At 35.1% G+C, this 22,150-nt stretch overlaps 3 protein-coding genes and 2 pseudogenes across 4 annotated transcripts; 2 read left to right on the top strand and 3 right to left on the bottom strand.

Moving 5' to 3' along the window:
• Positions 1–2,650: 2,650 nt before the first annotated feature.
• LOC143623514 (tRNA (guanine(26)-N(2))-dimethyltransferase 2-like) lies at positions 2,651–7,488 on the top strand (annotated as a pseudogene). Its single transcript, XR_013151908.1, has 12 exons — positions 2,651–2,794; positions 3,378–3,635; positions 3,706–3,793; positions 4,497–4,618; positions 4,700–4,839; positions 4,965–5,037; positions 5,139–5,227; positions 5,302–5,407; positions 6,032–6,243; positions 6,333–6,527; positions 7,072–7,149; positions 7,252–7,488. The product of XR_013151908.1 is annotated as a tRNA (guanine(26)-N(2))-dimethyltransferase 2-like (transcript).
• A 202-nt stretch (positions 7,489–7,690) lies between these two features.
• Positions 7,691–9,840, bottom strand: LOC143623515 (putative UDP-arabinopyranose mutase 1; annotated as a pseudogene).
• Positions 9,841–10,309: 469 nt separating this feature from the next.
• LOC143623516 (uncharacterized) lies at positions 10,310–11,207 on the bottom strand. Its single transcript, XM_077094406.1, has 3 exons — positions 11,184–11,207; positions 10,915–11,003; positions 10,310–10,638 (listed from the first exon to the last, which is right to left on the bottom strand). Exons 1-3 carry the CDS (start codon positions 11,205–11,207, stop codon positions 10,491–10,493), a joined length of 261 nt encoding a protein of 86 aa, XP_076950521.1. The 3' UTR covers positions 10,310–10,490.
• A 3,409-nt stretch (positions 11,208–14,616) lies between these two features.
• On the top strand, positions 14,617–16,518 carry LOC143623534 (COBRA-like protein 4). The gene is made up of 6 exons (XM_077094421.1): positions 14,617–14,742; positions 14,813–14,892; positions 14,984–15,440; positions 15,537–15,684; positions 15,761–16,038; positions 16,123–16,518. Exons 1-6 carry the CDS (start codon positions 14,691–14,693, stop codon positions 16,398–16,400), a joined length of 1,293 nt encoding a protein of 430 aa, XP_076950536.1. The 5' UTR covers positions 14,617–14,690; the 3' UTR covers positions 16,401–16,518.
• Positions 16,519–16,616: 98 nt separating this feature from the next.
• LOC143623533 (COBRA-like protein 1) lies at positions 16,617–20,315 on the bottom strand. Its single transcript, XM_077094420.1, has 6 exons — positions 20,223–20,315; positions 19,486–19,565; positions 18,587–19,043; positions 17,748–17,907; positions 16,993–17,270; positions 16,617–16,900 (listed from the first exon to the last, which is right to left on the bottom strand). The coding sequence occupies exons 1-6, from the start codon at positions 20,311–20,313 to the stop codon at positions 16,617–16,619; spliced, it is 1,350 nt and encodes a 449-aa protein (XP_076950535.1). The 5' UTR covers positions 20,314–20,315.
• Between the last annotated feature and the right edge of the window lie 1,835 nt (positions 20,316–22,150).

Below are 22,150 nucleotides of genomic sequence, written 5' to 3' on the forward strand. Positions count from 1 at the left end.
ATCTGATTAGTTTAAATTATTTTTCACACTTCTCACACTAATATGACTTCTTACATGAACTTAATCCTATATAATATATTTAAAAAAATAATGTATTCTTAATGTTTATACTCAATTACCTAATTTATTTAAACCCACTTTTGTGAAAAACAAATAATAATAAATTTTAAACAACCCGAATCATAACCCAATGAACTTATTTAAAAATTTAAGTGTTAAAAAAACCATTTTTGCTTTAAGGCCCAAATTTTTTCTCATATTCAGTCCAAAATTTTTTAACTATTCTGGAAGTCGAATCGTATAACATTAAGGGGTTGTTTGGTAGAATGGTAGCCTCTTAATTATAATTCCATTAAATGTAGAGTGTGTTTGTTTACATCTATCTCTTCACGGATCATGAACAATGATTAAGCTTCGGAGTCATGTGAACGATTCAAATGCTACTTCTTAATTAGAAAGACCTCTTATCAATTCAGCTAGAGCTGGCAATTTATATAGGAGACACGAATACACGACCCATACCTCCACGACTTTAACAGGTAACAGGTAAGGCCTTAACATGTTTCGTGTACTAAACATGTAAAATACCTGTTTACCTGTAAGTACCTGGTTAGATTTTTATAATTATATATATATAGGGGAGGGTTATCCTAAAAATAAGTAGTTTCCTAGGAAGAGAAGGAATAAATCATAGCCATTGGATCATGTTAATCAATTGTTGAGATTTAAAATTACCAAAAACCGACATAGTTTCCTAGAATTACTCTTTCACCATTATAACCGACATAGTTTTCTAAAATTATTCTTTCACTATAGGTTATAATAACACATATAAAAAATCTATTGCTTCTTACCATTCCTAGGAAACTCTTTATTCTTATTTGAACCATTTTCTCTCCCTCTCTCTCTTTCTATATATATATATATATATATATACTCCTCTTAAAGAGAAAACTTAAAAACTCCTAAAAATTTCTAAAAAACTATTTTAAACTTTTTTTAAAATTTTATTTGAAATTTCTTTTTTTTTTCCATTATTCTTATATGTTGTTATTGGTTAAAAAAAAACAACTTGTCGGTATAGTGCGCATGTGTAATAGTATGCATTGCATATATACAAAAGTGTTTGTATTGCATAGAATGCAACATTATTGCACATATTTGATACACACTATTGTATATATGCAATATAAGACTAATACACACATCGAATACACATTAGTACGTATGTGTAATACAACATTAACGTACATAAGAAAATATAAGAATAATAGCTAAAACAGAATTTGAAAATATTTTTTTATTTTTAATTAAAAATAATTCTTTAGGAGTTTTTAAGTTTTCTCTCTAAAGATGAGTTTTCTCTTGATCCTCTCCCTATATATATATAATTATAAGTTATCCTAAACCCTAAATTCCTAAAACATTCTCACTCTATGTTTCTCAGCCGTCATAAAACTCACGACATTCCCTCTCCAGCCATCAGCGTCGCCGTCGGTTCTTCCTTCGGCCCAGCAGCCGCCCATGCTTCCTTCGGGCGTCACAACTTGCTGCCCTTATCACTAGCCCTACTTAGTAAGTTATTAATCTCTCTCCTTGAAATCCAATTTACTACCTACCTACTATTCATCTAGTTTTTAGATCTTTATAGTTTATCGTGTATTATCGTGCTTTATCGTGTATAGCAGGTAGTAACAGGTTCGTGTTCGTGTTCGTGTTTGGGATACATGTACACCATAAGTTTTCGTGTCGTGTACAAGTATACACATTTTGTGCTCGTGTCTTATCATGTTCGTGTCTAATCGTGTATGGGTATACACGATATGCCAGCCCCAAATTCAGCACCCGATCGTGAAACACCCTTAGACCATGCGTTACCATGGCGCCCATGGCTTGGATAGCTCGCCACATCAGCCAACTACGCCCCAACCACCGTGACACACAGCCACGAAAGGGGCGCGGAAACGACGCAAAGACGACGCAGCGGTAACAAGCTATTAACCTGCAAAATCCATGGCCGCTTTCTTCTTCATGGAAACTTGGTAGCGGCTGCTAGGTTAATTTTATAGAAAGGAAACTTAAATGCATAACATATAATTTAACTATTTGGGCTGCTACTAAAAAAATTGTTTGGGCTATTTCCCTGGTTATTGGGCTTTGGTAAGTTGGATGAAAGCATAACATATAGTTAACTTATATGCTTTAACTAGTAATAAACATGGTTTGTTGGATTTTTACATAGTAATAAAAAATACTAATATATGAAAATAGATTGTATTTATAAAGTTAATGAACATTTGAACTAATTAAAAAATATAATAATAATAATTACCTAATCACTAATCAAGCCCTTCCCGTAACACTATTTTCAGGTATTTATGAATAAGAAAAAAGTATTTGTATGAAACTAACATTTTTTTCTCAACTAAGCCCTTAACCAAGCCTCATAACACGTAGGATGTTCGTATAACCTGGTGGTGAAAATATTGCAAACAAAATTGCTTAGAATCTAAAAATAGGGGTTTTTTCTATCAGTTCCCACTTTATAAACCACTCAACTTGAATGCTTTGAGCTTCTTCCGCAAAACCCGGTACTTTCTAACCATCTTAAACACATCTCCGGCGGCCGCAACCACCACCAATCATGGGTAGCGTTGAGGAGCCAAAAGCAGCGGATGAACAGGTTAACAAGACCCAGCCGCCTTTTGATCTCAATGATTACACCATTATCAAAGAAGGTGAAGCTGAGATTTTGATGCACAAGAAAAACCAAGTCTTTTACAATAAAGCCCAGGTCAATCATTAATCTTTTTACATTTTTATGCTGTTAATTGTTGAAAATATGTTGTGGGTGTGATGTATTGTGTGCCTTCATGGTTAAAGTTTGTTAATTTAGGCTCTATAAATAGGATGCCTCATTTGATACAAGCAAATTGGGGCTTTTTATTGGAATTAATGTGTTGTTTTGTCTGATGGGATGTAATGGTTTATTGCAATTATTGCATTACTTTGTTGATTACTTTAGATTAGATTGTCCACTTTTATTCCTTTTTTATTCAAAACAGCCGACCGAATAGACATTTAAATTTAGGAATCAATGTCACATATACATATGAATCAAGTAGTTAAGTTATACATGTGTCTGTTGTTGATGCCCTTGATTTGAGGGTACCCGATTCTGTTGTTAGCATTTATTAAGGGTATTTTCAGATGGTTGACAAGTAGTCAAATGCTTGACTTAAACTATGCGCAAAGTCAAAGGTTGCAACTTTCATTAGATAGATATAGTTAAAAAGATAAGTCTTTTTATTATTATTATTTTGTTTTTCAAAATATGGTTAAATAGAGTTGTGACATCATAGTTATATGTATATCAGGTTAACAACCGAGACATGTCAATTGCTGTATTGAGGACATTCATTTCAAAGCGTAAAGAAGAACATGAAGCATTGATGTCTAAAAGAATGAACAAAGCATCAAAAAAGGAACACCATTCTTCTAATGGAATCTCCAATGGTGAAAATGAAGCTTCAAAGGAGATACCTGATGGTGAGCCGTGCAGCAATGGTGATGAACCCGAGAAACCTACAGATGGGAAAGCTCAAGGGCAACTTAAGCCACCGAGAGTTCTTGAGGTTCCCATTTTTTTCATTTGTATTTGCACGCTTTATTTATTTATTATTTATATTATCCTTGGATTTATAGGCTCTGTCAGCTTCGGGACTAAGAGCTCTTAGATATGCAAGAGAAGTGGAAGAGATTGGAAAAGTTGTCGCACTTGACAACGATAAAGGTGGGGAATAAAAAATGTTATTCTAGCGCATTCCTTGAATTAATTCATTGTGATTAGGCCTGTAAACGAACCGAACAACGAACGTTTAGTGAATCGTTCGAGAATCATTCGGTGAGAAGTCTGTTTATGTTTATTATAAAACGAACATGAAGACATGTTCAGTTCGTTTATTTATGTTGCGAACGTTCATTTATGTTCGTTTGCGTTTGTTCATTTGTGTTTGTGAATGTTCGTTTACGTTTGCTTAAGTTCGTTCACTTACATTAGTTTATATAATCATTAAATTTTCTTAGGCACATTACAATTGAGTCTAGTGTTATAATATTAAGATATTATCCCTTAAAACTTAGTATAGCTTTATTAGATTTTTAGGCCCAACAAATTGATATTCACGTTTACTTTCAATTTGTTCGTTCATATGTATTCAGTTATGCTTGTTCGCTTTTTGGTTATATTATTAACAATTAAACATAAACGAAGATGGACACACACATTTTCTTGACGAACAAACACGGACAAGAAAACCCTGTTCATATAATTGTTCATGTTTGATTGTTTGTTTTGTTATAGTTAAAAGAACAAACACGAACATGCCTCGTTTGTGTTCGTTCGGTTCGTTTGCAGGCCTAATTGTGATAGTGCAAATCTTGGTTAAAAAAAGCAAAAATACTAGATTTTGATATCTGTTATTGCTTTTGTGCAGGATCTGTTGAAGCTTGCAGGAGAAACATAAAGTTCAATGGTGCGGTCGCGAGTGCGAAGGTGGAATCGAATCTGGTTGATGCTCGAGTCTATATGATGACAAATCCTAAGGAATTTGATGTGGTATGTATATGTGTTTATCTATCAGCAATCAAATTATAATTCATTTATTATTGTTTGTAATCATTGTTTGTTAATTTTTAGGTTGATCTTGATCCGTATGGTTCGCCCTCTGTATTTCTGGACTCTGCGGTTCAATCAATTACAGATGGCGGGCTGCTAATGTGCACTGCAACAGATATGGCAGTTTTATGTGGAAGCAATGGCGAAGTCTGTTATTCAAAGTAAGATTTTTTCTTTTGCTTGGGGAAATTACGTATATATTCTTGAAAACTTGCTTAATGTTTAAAATATCATATTTACCCATTTCGACGTTGACGCCCTTAAATAATATTTAATTGTGACTTAGATATGGTTCGTACCCTTTGAGAGGAAAATATTGTCACGAAATGGCTTTGCGGATCGTTCTTGCATGCATTGAGGTATTTATCTAGAAAAGTGGATTCGTTTAATTTGTAATTTAATATTGTTTGTTAAAAATATAATAATAATTTCAACATTTTGATACCATCTTTGAGTGCAGAGTCATGCAAATCGGTACAAGCGATACATTGTCCCTGTGTTATCTGTTCAAATGGACTTTTATGTTCGCGTATTCGTTCGAGTTTACACGTGAGTGTCCTTTGTGCAAATACTAATATACCGTTACAGGTTAGCATTTTTACCAAGATATAAAATAAATCCAGGTCAGCAAGTGCAATGAAGAATACGCCTCTTAAGCTCTCATACGTGTATCAATGTGTCGGTTGTGATTCATTTCATCTCCAACCAATTGGAAGGACCGTTTCTAAAGTATGCTTTTTTTTAACAGCCATTGAATTTTGTACATAGGAATCAACACATTTGAGGGGTGTGCATAAAATCAAATTAACCGATCCATAACTGAATTAACCAACCCGATATAACCAAACCTAACCAAAAAACGATGGGTCGGTGTAATGGCTTTATTCTTTTTAAACTGAAATTAGCTAAGTAATAAATACAAATGTCAAATGATAAAGGCCAATTATTCAAGCTTAAATGTGTTATAACAACTTATTTAGTCGTTAAAAAATTTTAAGCCCAAACTTTCACGCCCAAACATTTCAAGACCAAATCTAGTTCACAGTTGACTGACCCATAACCGAACTGAACCATGTTAAACCGATTAACTATAACTGACTTAACGAAAACTTTTGGTTATCATTTTCTGGTTAGCCAAAAGCTCAGTTATGGTGACGATTTTAGGCCAAAACCGACCCAAAATGACTCATGCACACCCCTACTTTGAGTCAAACTTAAACTTTTCTTAACGACCCGTTTTTGATTCGGCCCAAGTTGGACGCTCAACTCGAAGCGCATGTTTTGGCAGGCTTACTTTTGACTATCTTGAATTTGAATTTAATTAACTTTCTTTATGTTATTGTCTTTTTGAAGAATACTAGTGTAAGATATCTTCCCGGGTTCGGGCCTGTGGTCCCACAAGAGTGCAGTGATTGCGGGAAGAAATATAACATGGGTGGGCCATTTGGTCCAACCCAATTCATGATCAAGATTGGGTGGCATCAATATTATCAAACGTGAAAGCTATGAAGAATCGGTATCCCGCATTTGGTCGGATTTCTGCGGTTCTGACAACTATTTCAGAGGTCGGGTTATCAGCTTTAACTTGACTCTACTAATATTTGACCCATTTTGCATTATCTTGACCTGTTTTACTTGAACTCCAACTATTCAGGAACTGCCTGATGTTCCTCTGTTCCTGAGTTTGCACAATCTATGTGGGACCCTAAAATGCACGTCTCCGTCAGCTGTAATATTCAGATCTGCTGTGATTAATGCGGGTTATCGTATATCGGGAACTCATGTTAACCCGTTGGGGTTAAAATCCGATGCTCCTATGGATGTTATATGGGATATCATGCGTTGTTGGGTGAGTATGTTTTTACCCATTTTGGTCATTTCTTACACATGTAACAGAAAGATTACCCCATTCAACGACACGGACTAAATGCGTTACTTTTTAAACTTCACTGGACTAAATGTGTAATTTTTGAAAAAAAAGGCGTCAAATCCGTAATGTAAGTTAACCACAAGGACCAACCGTGTAATTAAGTCTAATCATTATTATTCAAGAATGCATCTTCCAGCATATATTTGCTTTTTGAAAACCATTTGACTGAAGGTGTAATTTCCAAAGAAATATATCAAATCCGTAATGAGTAAACCACAGGTACCAACCGTGTAATTAATTCTAATCGTTATCATTTCAAGAATGCATTTCCTGCATACCTGTTACTTTTTGAAAATCACGGGACTGAAGGAGTAATTTCCAAAAAGTATGTATCAAGTCGTATTACGGCTAAATCACAGAGACCAGCCATGCACATAATTCTAATCATTATTTCAAGTGTGCATTTTCCAGCATATTCTTTTAAAATTAATCTATTTTTTTATTTTAATTTTTTTTTATCAAGGTTAAAAATCATCCCGTGAAGGAGCAATCGTCCGATCAGTCGGGAAGTGTAATCCTCGCCAAAGAACCCGTTCTTCAGGTTCGTTGCATCGCTTTGTTATTTTTATATATTTATCGAACCATTTTCTTCGTTTATTCTTTTTTAACAAATTTACGTTTCGTTTTTCGATTCGTCAAACAGGCTAACTTTGCACGAGCAGTGGCATCTCTAAGCAAAGCTCAAGCCAAGAAGGTGGCCCGTTTCCTTCCAAACCCGGAAAGACATTGGGGCCCGAAACTCAGAGCGGGCCGAACCATAACCAGCAAACACGTCTCGTTATTGGGCGTGGACGCAGTCGATGAGGTTCTTAACAATAATGAACAAGAAGCCGAAGAGCCACAAGTGAAGCGTCAAAAGACCTAAGACCCGAGTTCTTAACAACCTATAAGTTTTGTTCTTGTTTCAGTTTTGTTTTCATTCTTATAAATTGAAATTTTGAACTTAATAATATTACAGACACTAATGTTACGAACGTTCAGTCCAATCCTACCGGGCCTGACCCGGTTTTTGATCAAGGGTTTGCAAAAAGATTAATAGCGAACACGAACCTAACTGAACCGTCTTTTTTATTGTCCTCTTATCACTTGCCATTAACAGTCTTAGCACGCGGGTTGAGCTCATCCCAAGCGTCAATCCATGTAGCCATCGCGTCTGCAAGCTTGACAAAATACGGGTCAATTTTCCTGAGCTTGTCTTTAACCTGTTTCGCCAACTCTTTATAACACGACTGAACCGTTATACACTCTTTCGGGAGGATAACTTCTTGAAAGAAGGGTATCATCTCTTCTTGCCAAAATATGCCTTTGTATTCTTTTTTTAGGTTAACGAACGGTTACTCGCCTTACTATGCCAAATGTAAGGCAAGCCCGTTTTGATCCCGAACCCTAAATGGTCACATATCACCTTCACGCACCATCTGGCCCACATGTCATCATACCGGCCAATGGGTTGACCGTCACCCATGAGCCCGAAGTACATAGCGGGACCTATTAGTGTTCGGTCAAAGGCGAGGTTCATTCCACACATAGGGAATAGAACACCCTTTGGAATTGTCATGACTGCATCAACATACCTGGAAAAGAGCCTGGATCAGTTTAAAAAACCAAGAATTTGTTGGACTCGGGTTTATAGTGAGGGATCTTGCAATGTACCTTGTGTTTCTTTCTCGGGGCTTAACGAGCTGTGTTGGTGCATCATAGTCAGGGATGTTGAGCCATAGCCCGTGGGACACGGCTGTTGGGACACCCTCGCGAAGGCTAAATGGGTAGCCACGGACAAAGTCCGCACCATCTGAGAAGGGGTCGTAAAGGGTGTTGAAGAAATAGGGAGTCGATGGGTTGAGGAGGTTGTTGATGTGTTGTCGGAGTGCGTCTATGTCCTTTCCGGTAGGGTGTTTTGCGACCTGTCAACGTATTGTCAAAATCATTACTTTTAAGGTTTTCACGGATTTTAAGTCAACCTATGAGCCAAACCATTAGTAACAGCTTTTTACTGTTATAAATAAAAACCAAACCGTTTAAAGTTAATATCAAACCAAATTGTATCTAACGGGTGCGTCTTTACAATAAAACAAAGCATAAAATACAATCTAACTAAAAAGACAATAAAGCTCCAACAGTTGAAAGACATACTCAGTTTATTGTAAACCTAAATTCGATGTATAGTTCAACTTAAAATCATCAAAACACTTAAAATTCGATATATAGTTCTACTTTCGGGTTTGGTTTTTCCAAGTGGTTTTTTTGAGTATACATCGTAAGCCAAATTGTTTGGTATGGTTAACAATATTTCAACCGGCTGAAAAAATTGGAAAAAGAAAAAAAAACAACCGGTTGAAATTGTTTTGAAAACCAACGGTAAAGCCAAACCAATGACTGATTTAGTCAGTTTCAAACTAATGATAAAAACCCCTAGACAGTGATTGATGATACCATTTGATCTAATTAAAATGATACGATTATATTTATTTATTTTTCTTTAGTCAGCTTCTTATTAGAAGCAGCCCTCTATTTTCAAGGATATATTCAATATTTCTCTTTTCTCACCCTCCTTAAATCCTACTCTACGAGTGAGATATTACTAGCTGTGTTTATCCGTATTTACATGTAAAAGAAACATAGAAATGAAAAAGAAAAAAAAAATAAAACATTGAAACAACTCACAAAGCAATCATCATCAATGGTGAAGATATACTTCTTCCTGGGCACCATGTAACCAAAGCACCGACAAGCCGAATCCTTAAACGAGATGCATGACGCTTTTTGACCCAAGATCTTATTAATATCATTACGATTATAAAGCTCGTAATCAAACCCATCCGGGACCTTGATGACCTTAGACGGATCACCATCTTGAACGATTATTAAATGATACGGTTGAAAGAACGGTCTCCACATTTCAAGAAACTCGAGGTTTCGAATCGTGGGTATGACGATATCGAGTTCATCTTTTAGAGGGAATGCTGAAGCAGCCATGGTTTAAAAGATATAGGGGAAAACAGTGGTTGATGGTTTGAGTTAATGAGAGTGTTAGTGTGTTATATAAGAGTGGAGTCAGAGGTTGTAACGGCTGGGATTTGTTCAAAGTAGATTTATATTCCGGTTTTTTTGGTTTGCCTTGTGTTAGTGTTATACTTACCGAAAGTGGAGGGTTCAAAAATATTGTTTAAGGGGTTTAAGTTACTGTTTCAGATTTATGAGATGTTGGGTTGGTTAAGTAGTCAAACTAAAATGCACATTTTATAAGTTTCATCTTCTGTGAATGCCTTAAAAGTTATAGCATCTTCATTTTTTTTTTCTGAAACAATTAATATGTAATTTATTTTCTAAGAAAGATTCAATAATTGTTCAGAAATCATCTCCAATTCGATCGTGCAAATTCGACTTACAAGATCGTTAAGCTTGACAAATCTTTCATCTTTTCTTAATCATGAAACCATACCATTATATTTTTGAAAGTTTAGTAAACTCGCAGTTTTAAGAAATTATCAAACATATTTACCTTATGAGTATTCAAGGGTTTATGGAAAAAAGGTTTTTGGTCAGGTGTTTTTTTTTATGTACGAAATTATGCCTTTATATCTTGAAATTACCCGGCCCATTCCAAACCGTACGTAAACCAAACCATGATATCCGGTTTATCAAACCGTAAACTTGAACTGAACCGGTTCTAAGTTGCTCCGAAAACCAACAAACAAACAAGCTAATATAGTAATATAAGTATATTAATTTATGGAATTTATATGGTACAAAAACCATCACACACTTGCACAAGGAAAAATCTCATAATTCACAGTACTAGACGAATTAATACATGGGTAACAATTATGTAACAAAAACCAAATCACGAATGTGTCATTCCAAAGGAGATTGTAGCGATGTCTATTTGGTGTTGGAGAAAAAGGAGTTGACAGTTGGCATGACCTCAGGTGGTTGTGTACGTAAGAATCTCCGAAGTCCATGTTCAGCGTATTTTTCACCCTCTTCATGATTTTCAAGCACCCCCATGGTACGATGCACCTTATTTACCCTGTAACATCATGCACCGATTTATCTACAAATTCGTAAACTAGAAGAACAAGCAAAGCAGGCCACAACATCTATATAGCAACCTAGAGGTCACTAATTGTAACATGCGGTTCCTTCATGCCAAAGTATCAACTAATATCGTCTGTGTTTAACTGTTTATCAAAGAGAAGCTTACGAATTTGTTTTTAATTATCAAACTAAAAGATCAAATGTGTTTTATTTTTTTAACTGATTTTAATGTATTGATAATCATAGCAACAACAATAATAATAATTACCTGACATCAGGATTCATAAAGACATTTCTAGTGAGCTGGAAAGCACATATGCTCGTCACAAACGTCATCGCAGCCATTAAAGGATAAACCTGCATCATTAAAATTAAGCATTTTTAGAATATGCACAGGGATGTCAAGGATATTCACGTGGAACACTATATATTGTGGGTGGGTTCTAACTTCTACATGCTCATATCACAACATATAACAATATTACACATATAACTGTAAATGCTAACACATTAAAACATGACTTGCGGTCAGTTTACCTCAGGTCGCACCCAACGTGGCATTTTTTAAAGAGTTTTTGCTACTTTTGGAACTCCAAAAATGTCAGAAATATTATGAAAGGATTGATTCTAGTCGCAATCAATTTGGAAATGTGAGAATGAAGAATGCATAGGAGACTATTTAACTATTTATACAGAGAGAGGGTCACTGAGTTTGACTACGTCCAATAAGATGAATATTCAAGCCAACAGATTTGGTTTGTAAAACTATGAATGCAACATTGTATTTAAATAAATTTACTTTTTATTCTTTTTATACTAACTTTAGTTTATCTTTTTAAAAGTTTACTATCAATAAGTAAATAGACTATCACGGTTCGGACTTGTAAAATATATATTTTATTTTAGTTTAACAAAACGACAGGTCTATCCATTTGATTAAAAAGATTAAACAAGTTAATACGAACAGACCGAACTTTTTTAACTAAATGAGTTAGACATAATAATTAACTCACTACATTATTATTTTCGTGTCGGATCTGTGATGGGTTTTAGGTTATGTCAAAAAATGTCACTCTAGTTATCAAAACAATTAAGATATTTTAGTTGAAGTGTATATTTAAATTTTAGTTTTAAACATCTCGTTTAGTTGAAAAGATTAAACAAGTCAATCTAAGAACAACTCTTTTAACTAAACAAGTTGACATAAAAGCCCGTTACCTTATTATATTTGTATCGGCTCTATGTTGTGTTAGTCACTCTACTTATTAAGACAATTAAGAATTTTCGGTTAAAATGTTTATTAAAAAAATTCCTAATAACATTTACATCAACTAACCATTATTAAGTATATTTTATCCAAGTTAAGGTATGAAAATAATATATAAATTGTTTTAGAAAAATGCATGTTGTAGGAAACGAAAACCAGGTGCAACAGCCAACTGATTTGTTTGCGGGTCAACTAACGTGATGGATGGACCACGGTCAACGTTTTTATACGCGTTAAGCTGTACATCTCATTCTTTACATGGCTTCTTATTTAAAGGGCCTAATTTGGTCATATGTATTCTCTGAAAAAGTAAGCAATGAAACATCTTAATAAAATAATAAAATAAGTGCGTATTTTATTTTTAAGATTTTTATATATTTCCTCTTCATAACATTAACAATATACAAATTTCTATCCGTCCCCGCCGCACGCTGCAGTATCACCGCCACCATCGCCTCTGAACCGGAATATGTGCTGGGGTGGAGGAGAATGGTGCGATGACGGACAACTTAGTGAGTGGGGTTATGATTCACAAAAAGAGTTTTTGTATTTAGTTTCTTATCCAATTTTGTTTAAATCCACTGTAGCTGGTGATTTTTTTTTTCTTTCAAATTTGTGTTGTGTTTATGTCTATGTTATTGTTGTTCAGTTAAAGACAAATCACATTAAGTTCGATGAAATTTAGTCTCATTAAACAATTGGAATTTGGAGTATGAACATTTGTTTCCTTTGGCACTTTGGGGGAGATATGTAATTGAATTTGCTAGCTTCGATACGTTCATCTTAACGTCGATCGGTTTAGGTTTAAATTGGGGAGATATGTAATTGATGTGATTTAGAAAGGAGATATATGAAAATTGTTGTTTAATTGGTTCATTAAGGGGTAAAAAAGTCATTTAACTAGTTAATTTTAATGAAATGGGAAGATATGTAATATATGTGGTTTAGAAAGTGGAAATATATAATTGATTTTTAAGAGATGGGTAAATATATAACAAGAAAACTTAGAATAAAGATATATGTAAATACTCCATAATTTTTTTTTGTATACATTGAGATTTTAGAAACCTAATCCATATCCATATTATTTATATAACAATATTTGTATACAATAATAATCCATAAAAATAGACTGTCTTTAGCTACGTTGATAATCAGGAGAGGGTAATGTAAAAAATAATATCAATTTGCCAAACATGAGAATGCCTACATAAGCAATGCTTTGTAATAATAAGAAAAAACCTAATAATAACAAAAGAATCAGAAGCAGCAACAAAATAATAATAACAAATAATATAATTATAACAGGCTACCAACAAAAGAATAAAACATAATAATACCAACAAAATATAAATAAACAAATACTTATAACGTTTCATAATCGGAAATCAATAAATATGAACAAAAAATAACAGAAAATACTTATAACAGCAAATTGGTTCTTACTGTTTTCATGTTAAGAAGTATTTGTATTTAATCTTTAAACTCGATAATCATGTGTTGTCTTATATCATAATACTTATATAAGAACAAGCATTTTATGCATTAATAGTTTTTTTTAAATACATCATAAAATGATAATTTTATTCTCGTTAATTAATTTCAGTATAGTATTGTTATAGTTTTTTTTATTTAGTTCATAAAATTAACTTGTTACGTGATTATAATCAAAACTTCAAAGACTTTCTCTATGAACACAGATCTTCCACAATGAAGAAGCAAGTTTTTCTTATATTAGAATACTAACAAGCGGTTTAAGAGAGAGAAGAGGGTCTCATATTAGTAATTAGCGTATTCTAGATTAGTGGCGTAGATTTAAATTGTGTTTTTTTGTGTTACCTAGCAATGTTTAAAATCTTATGGGTGTATTAAACTCTCATATTACTCTCATCATTTACTCAAAATTATCATCTTGGAGTTACAAGTGTAGGAGAGCATACTGACAAACTACTATCTAAAAATTAATGGCTAAAGAGGTAAAAAGCTCATATTTTATGTTTAACATGCCTCATTAGGTACGAAAGTCAAGAGATATGGGCCGGACCCCAACTCATATCGGACAAGACATCAGCCCAAGTACCCAACCGCAGTCTGGCCCACCTCCTTGGGCCCAAGACATGGAAACAAATGATTCAGTCAGTTCCTTTTGGTTGGACTTTATTTTCTTACATGCATGTTCTTGTGACTTTCTATAAATTAGTTTTTACTCATCCAAATCTCTTTTGGTGTCGACTTTAACTCAAGCTAGAGACATCTAGAATAATTAAATTACATTACATTACATTACATTACGAGAACAATTGAGAAACCAAAAGAATCCGTTCAATTACTCAATCTATAACTTTATAATCACATCATCCTAAGGTTACCATGTCATTTTCATTTGAAATGTTATACCCCATAGACTTTTAACAAAACCCTGAAACCGACACCCGTTTCTCACATGCCCAAACGTCCTTGTAAAATAAAAATCGACCGGTCTTAGTAATGACAGTTTTAAGTCAGATTAATTGTCACTTTCTTGACACAAAATGTGGCCGTTGGGCTTTATTCTATTCTGCTTCACCCATCACACAAAGTCTTTGCTTCAAGAAACAGACACCCCAACAGACAAATTTGCAAATTACACAATGTCTATATGCATATATAAATAAACATTTCAAAATTTAACAACCAGTAGGTGATCCATCTTCAAGTCCTCTATAACACCTACAAACCAAAACCCAAAATTCTGTCAAGTTGCTCAACTGTCTCGACATTTAACGCGAAACATTAATATGAGAATAGTCATCTCCGCTTGGATCTTTCTCGCACTATGTTCTTTTTCAGGTACTAGATGTTTTCAAATACTTGAACTTGCAAGAACATAACTTTATCTAACGATGTTATTGCTTTGCAGCGGCTTTTGATCCCCTAGATCCAACGGGAAATATAACGATCAAATGGGATATAATGTCTTGGACCCCAGACGGTTACGTGGTACAAAACTTGTCATTAAAAACTTATCATTTTTAGTGATTATTGATGTTGTTTTTGGAAACTTTTATAATGTTTACATGGTGGTTGTTAGGCGGTGGTAACGATGAACAACTTCCAAATGTATCGTCACATCCAAACTCCCGGGTGGACCTTAGGGTGGACATGGGCTAAGAAAGAAGTAATATGGTCCATGGTCGGGGCTCAGACCACCGAGCAAGGAGACTGTTCAAAGTTCAAAGGCAACATGCCACATTGTTGTAAGAAGAACCCTACGGTTGTGGACTTGCTGCCCGGTGTCCCGTACAACCAACAAATCGCTAACTGTTGCAAAGGCGGTGTGGTGGCGGCATGGGGTCAAGATCCATCGGCTTCGGTGTCATCTTTCCAGGTCAGCGTTGGGCTAGCCGGAACAACAAATAAGACGGTCAAACTACCGAAGAACTTCACTCTTCTAGGCCCGGGACCGGGGTATACGTGTGGGCCCGCAAAGATTGTTCCTCCAACTACTTTTCTCACAGCTGATCGCCGAAGAAAAACTCAGGCGTTAAGTAAGCGTGCCTTGTTTTTGAATAACATATGGTTTGACTTAGATGTTGACTTTGACTCGAGGTGAAAGACTAATGAGTTGGGTTATGTGTACACAGTGACATGGAATGTGACGTGCACATATTCACAATTTTTGGCGTCGAAACATCCGAGCTGTTGCGTGTCTTTCTCGTCATTCTACAACGAAACGATCACACCGTGTCCTAATTGTGCATGCGGTTGTGAAAATAAGAACAAATGTGTCAAGTAAGATTACAAATTCTTAAACATAAGTTTGCTTGGTATTAACTTATGATATCTAATGATTTGATTATGTTCGTAGGAGTGACTCTAAGCTTCTAAGTGTTGTCGGAATAAACACGCCAAAAAAGGACAATTCGCCGTTGCTTCAATGCACTCGACATATGTGTCCCATCAGGGTCCACTGGCACGTAAAGCAAAACTACAAAGACTACTGGAGAGCCAAGGTAGCGATAACTAACTTCAACTATCGAATGAACTACACGCAGTGGACACTCGTGGTTCAACACCCGAATCTCAATAATGTTACTCAAGTTTTTAGCTTTGACTACAAGCCCCTCGTCCCCTACGAGTCTATAAGTAAGTAATCACTAATACATAATATGTTTTCTTCGGGTACTAGACTGACACGATAACGAATGTCTTGTTATTTTGGGCCTGCAGATGATACAGGAATGTTCTACGGGATGAAGTTCTTCAACGATCTTTTAATGGAAGCGGGCCCCACAGGAAACGTACAGTCGGAGGTGCTGCTACAAAAGGACCAAAACACGTTCACTTTCAAACAAGGTTGGGCGTTTCCTAGGAAAGTCTACTTCAATGGTGAAGAATGTATGCTTCCTCCACCAGAATCTTACCCATTCCTACCAAACTCGGCTCATGAAACCCGACTTGCCGCGCTAACTTTACTAATTTCACTTATAATGTTCTTCCTGTTTTAATCACCATTTTTCACACACATTGTTATAGTTTGCGTGTATCATGTGACAGTGTACTACAAAATTTTGTATATGTTACAAAAAGAAGTTCAAATTTTGATTATTATATAATATATAATAATATTACAAGCTAAGAACAAAAAGTAGTTACTTTCTAGCAGAACAAAGTTTATATATTACTATACAAAATGTTGCATGATGAAAACGAACCTCGGTTACTCAAAAGAGGAAGAAGAAGAAGGTAAAACATGTCATGATTAAAACAAGCATTGACCGTTTGACCCGAGGGCTAGCATTTGGGAGATGTGGATACACGTCTGGTGGTGGCATTACACAATTGTCACCGTTAAAATAAACTCTGCGCGGGAAAGCCCAGCCTTTATCAAATGTAAAAGTTGATTTATCTTTTCGGAAGAGTAATTCTGATTGAACGTTCCCCATCGGTCCTGCTTGGTTAAGAAAATCGTTGTAGAATTTAACGCCCCATAGCATACCAGTATCATCTGTAGATAAAAAAAGTTACAAATCACCATTAGACGTGTTTTAAACTTTAAGCACTAGTTATAAATTAATCACCAAGAAAATAATTACTTACTTATAGAAGAGTAAGGAGTCAACGGTTTGTAGTTAAAGCTGAAAATTTGAGTAAGGTTATCAAAGTTCGGGTGCTGAACAACTAAATTCCATTGTGAGTAATTCATCCGGTAATTAAAATTAGTAATCGTGACTTTGACCCGCCAATATTCCTTGTAATTAAGCTTCACGTGCCAATGAACACGAATCGGGCACATATGTTTGGTGCACTGAACCAAGGGTGTTAAGCTGTTCTTACCGGGGCCATTAACAACTGAAGCTAGATATGGTGAGTTTGCGCTGCAAATCAGCCAATAAAATTTGAATAAAAACTAGATACAATGATAAATATTGGGGTAAATAATAGTTTTCATCATTTATGAATGGGGTAACTTGCATATCATGTCCTTTAGCTTTAATAATTACAAAAAATGTCCCTAAAGTTCACATGTTGTCACACTTTTTGTTCTTTTCACTATATTAAACTTTTCAGTTAGTGTTTTAAAAGTGAACAATTTGTGACAAAATATGTAAATTTTACAATTCTTTTTTTTTTTCTTTTACTACAAAGTTACACATTTTCTCCTTTAGTTGCAAATAACAAAAAGAATAAAATAATTATGAAAACAGTTAGTGAAATGACGAAAAGTGTAGCATATTAGGGATTTTTTGTTGAAGTTAAAAGACACGATCTGCAAGTTAGCACATGCATAAAGGACGAAAACTGTAATTTACCCTAAATGTTGTAAAAATGGAAGCACAGAAACTAAAACATACTTCACACAACTTCCGGGGTGAGTATCATTGTTTTGGCATCCACAAGTGCACGTCGGGCATGGCACAATAGTATCGTTGTAAAATGATGAGAGTGACACACAACAAGTGGGGGTTTTCTGAGCTAGAAATTGAGAATATGTGCATGTAACATTCCACGTCACTGGCACACCACGGGTAAAAATTAGATATGGCAATTCCAACATGACCAATACACGACACGAAAACAATCAGGTTTGGGTTGACATATCTAGCCCATTTAAGAGAATGGGTCCTGTTCGAGTTGACTTGTTTAATTAAATGGGTTGTGTTTGGGTTGACCTGTTTAACTAAACGGTCGTGTTCGGGTTGACATGTTTAACTAAACGGATCGTATTCAGGTTGATCCGCCAAACCATTTATGGCCCGTTTAACCCATTTTTATACAACCCAACAACTTGATTAACACATTTATTTCTTGATTGTTACCCACCAACCCGTCTGACACACTTAGATAAATGGGTCAAACGAGCCGTGTTCCGGTTGCCTTGTTTACCTAAACAGGTCAGCCCACAAAGCCATTTAACCCATTTTCTTACAACCCACCAACCCGATCAACATGTTTATTTCTTGATTATTACCCGCCAATCCATTTAATATGTTTAGACAAATGTGTTAAACGGGCCGTTTTCAGGTTACTCGATTTTATGCATGTGCTGGGTTAGGGTTGATGTTTTTAACACGAATAAAAAATATGAGTCATCTTCGGGTTAAATAATTCAACCTGCAACCCGTTAATCCACCAACCCGGCACAATTGATACCCCTAGTAACATATAATTTAGCATTATTACTAATACTTACTCATAGCTTGAGTCACTCTTCTTCCATCTGGAGTTATAAACTTTGTCGGCTTACCAACAACAGCGGGCCCACACGTATACCCTGGGCCCGGTGCAAGCAATGTAAAATTCTTGGGCGGTTTAACCGTCTTGTTACTGGTTCCAGCTGACCCAACACTAAGCTGAAATGAGCTCGCGTAATTGTTCGGTTCTTGGGCCCACGAGTTTATGACTCCACCTTTACAACAATTTGCTATTTGCTGATTGTAAGGGGTCCCGGGTAATAAATCAACAATCGAAGGCGTTTTCTTGCAACAATGTGGCGGTGAGGTTTTGTATTTGGAACAATCTCCTTGATCCGTGGCTTGACCGCCCATCATGGTCCATATAACCTCTTTCTTAGCCCAGGTCCACCCCAGGGTCCACCCTGGAGGTGAAATGTGGCGGTATTGTTGGAAGTTGTACATTGTAACAACAGCCTACACATGTTATAAATTAAATAACTTTGTTAATAGAGGTGTTCAAAATTATAAATTTAATGACATTCTGCTCTTGCACCCTAAAGAACGTAAAAAGTTGTAGACAAAATGTGAATTTCACTCAATTCTTAGGATGTTTTGGGTTCGTTAGTGATCATATCATAGTTTTCTCAACTTTTTGGGTTATCAGTATGCTTTTTGTGTTATCAGTATGTAGGGGCCTGCATGAAACCGAAGTAATAGACCCCTAACCGAAATAACCTGACCCAACCCATAACGATGGCTTGGTTTTATGTTTTTCAAAAACCGAATTCCCGGTTTGGCTTAAGTTTTGCATGTATCAAAAACCGGAAAAAAAAAAAAGTGACTTTTGTCATTGAACTTATAAACTTTTATTTGTACTGTTTATATTAGTGGTCTAACTCGAGTTAATGCGACTTACAACATAGCCATCCGGGGTCCAACTGATAATGTCCCATTTGATTGTGATGTTTCCGTTCGGGTCAAGTGCATCATAGGCTTCTGCAAGTAACGAAGACGAAAGCTTCATTAATGATCATCAAGATGGATACTTCAAATGAAAGATCTCTATGTATTAAGCTACTTTTGCAATCATAATTATAAAACTTTTGTTCTTTGGATTTTGGAAACCATTGACTAAATCAATCTTGAGTGAATGAAGTCAACTCAAAAAACTTTCTTTATTCTATGATTTCTAGATAATCAAACACATAAATTAAGGCTTATGATCAATCTAGAATATCATAGAGAATTCACTTGGCATTTACCAATCTTCATCTACAATACAAATTTATACAAAACATGACACTAAATTTATCAAAAAAAAAAAAATTAAAAAACCAAAATTTCATCACTAAAATCATCAATCTTTAAAACATATAAAACCCATCAGTCAACAGAGCCTCTGAACCCAAAATCCACAAAAAGATCAAAACTTTATTCAATTTTCAAAACCCTAAACCCAATTTGATCACATAATCACCATCACATTCATCAAACATTATAAATTCAAAATCTTTCTTTCAGACCCATCAGTCAACTAAACCATTGACTCAAAAACGCTCCGATCAGTAATCATAAAAACCCTAAAACCAATTCGATCAAAATGGTAATGAGAACCCTCAAACAACCCAACAATGAAATAGTATTAGTGCAAACCTGTGCATGCGAATTGAAGGGAAGAAAGATATACGGCGATAATAATGGCGGAAACAGAGAATGGTCTGAGGGATGATCTGAAGCAACCCATTAATAAGATTAGGTTGTTATTAATGTTGGGAAGAAAGAAGACTTGGTGATGTAAGGGGGGTGGTGAATTGTTCAAACTTGGAACAAGTGATCAAGGCAGAAAGATGTTGTAATAATAAAAAGGGTTTTGAAAAGTGAGTGGGAGCATATCATAAAAATAATAAATAATCATAAATTGCACAATCAGCTCCCTAGATAAGTGCTGTACAAGATGCCAAGATGTGATGTTTTGAGTTTAAAATATTACTTTGTACCAACATTCTTTTTGGCTACCAAAGATTTTGTTTTTATTTTTTTATTTATTATTTCTTTTTAGAGTATAGTAAGAAACATTTCTTTTTAGAGTATAGTAAGAGCATATTTGATAGGAGGAGTAGGAGAGAGGTGGGAATCAGTTTTGATTATGAGAGGAGAGTTTTTTGGTTAATAAGATATGTTCGGTTAGATGTCATGGATGGTTGTTAAAAATGTCGTTCAAAGAAAAGAAAAACAAAAGTTGGGGGTCAAATGCAATAATTTCTTTCTTTTAGTAGTAGCTGGATTATAAGGGGGTGTTTGGTAGAGGGAATTGAGAGGTGAGAAATGGAATTGGAAAGAATTCTCTTGTTTGTTTATGAAAGAAAGAGGTGAGAAATGGAAATAAACCATTTCCATTTCTCTGATTTCATTTCTCTACAAAAAGTGGAGAATTGGATTTCTCTGATTTCATTTCTCAGCCTCACTCTCTCACGCCTCTTCCTCACTCTCTCCAACGATCCTATTATTGTTCGGCTTTGTTGTTTTGTTCATCAATACATAACGTGATCAAACATCCTCCTCTATAAAGGTCCAAACAGATTATCGATTGCTATCCAAACCCTAGCTCAATCGAACCAGAGCTCACAGTCAATTGACCGATGGCGATGCGTGATTTAGTCACCGGCGGTGCGGCGTGTGCCGTACCTGGCTCTTCTTCGTCGTCAAATCCGCTCGGTGCTCTTGCGAACGCGCTAATTGGCTCTTCGTCTCAAAAGGTACGGCTTATTTGCCGTTAGTTTTGACCTAATTGGAGTTAATTATGTTGAATTGAATCGTGATGTTAGATAGAAATCATAGCAGATAGTTATTAGTTATTTACTTATTCAAGCTGTTGTAGTCAGGTAGTTGTTATTACTTATTATTGTTATTATTGGAATTGGATTATGTTTATGATGTTTAACTTGACTATACATGAGCTTGGCGAATTTTGACCTAATTGTGCTTAATTTGTTGATTTCAATCGTGAAGTTAGAAATTGTTAGGTAGATAGTTATTTACTTATTCAAACTTTTGTAATTAGGTTATTTAATTATTATTGTTGTTGTCAGAATTGAATTATATTAGTGATGTTTAACTTGATTGTACTCGAGCTTGAAGATGATTGCTGAAGCAGAATTGAGTTGTATTTATTGAGTTCTGTACTCGTCCAAAAGCTTATCGTTAGATTGTTCTATTATTTTTACCTGAGTGTACTTAATCAGTTGATTTTAATCATGAAGTTATTTAGTTGTTCTAGCTGTTATAGTTAGGTTATTTTAATATTATTAGAATTGAGTTATCTTTATGATGTTTAATTTGACTGTACATGAGCTTGGAGATCATTGATTAAGCAGAATTGAATTGTATTCGTTGATATTGTATGTAACACCCCGACCAAAGGCGGATTATACATCGGGGCGCCACATATTGTTTCATTACTCGTGACACTATTGGGTGTCAATATTTAATAAATACATTCATTCGCGCACGCGCAAAGTAAAAGTAAGATAACATAAATCATCATAAATCAATATATTATAAATCATAATATTCGAACAGCA

The sequence above is a fragment of the Bidens hawaiensis genome, unplaced genomic scaffold (genome assembly GCF_021521415.1).
Source record: "Bidens hawaiensis isolate Kalapana, Puna unplaced genomic scaffold, B.hawaiensis_p1.1 tig00003488_1, whole genome shotgun sequence".
Lineage (NCBI taxonomy): Eukaryota > Viridiplantae > Streptophyta > Magnoliopsida > Asterales > Asteraceae > Bidens > Bidens hawaiensis.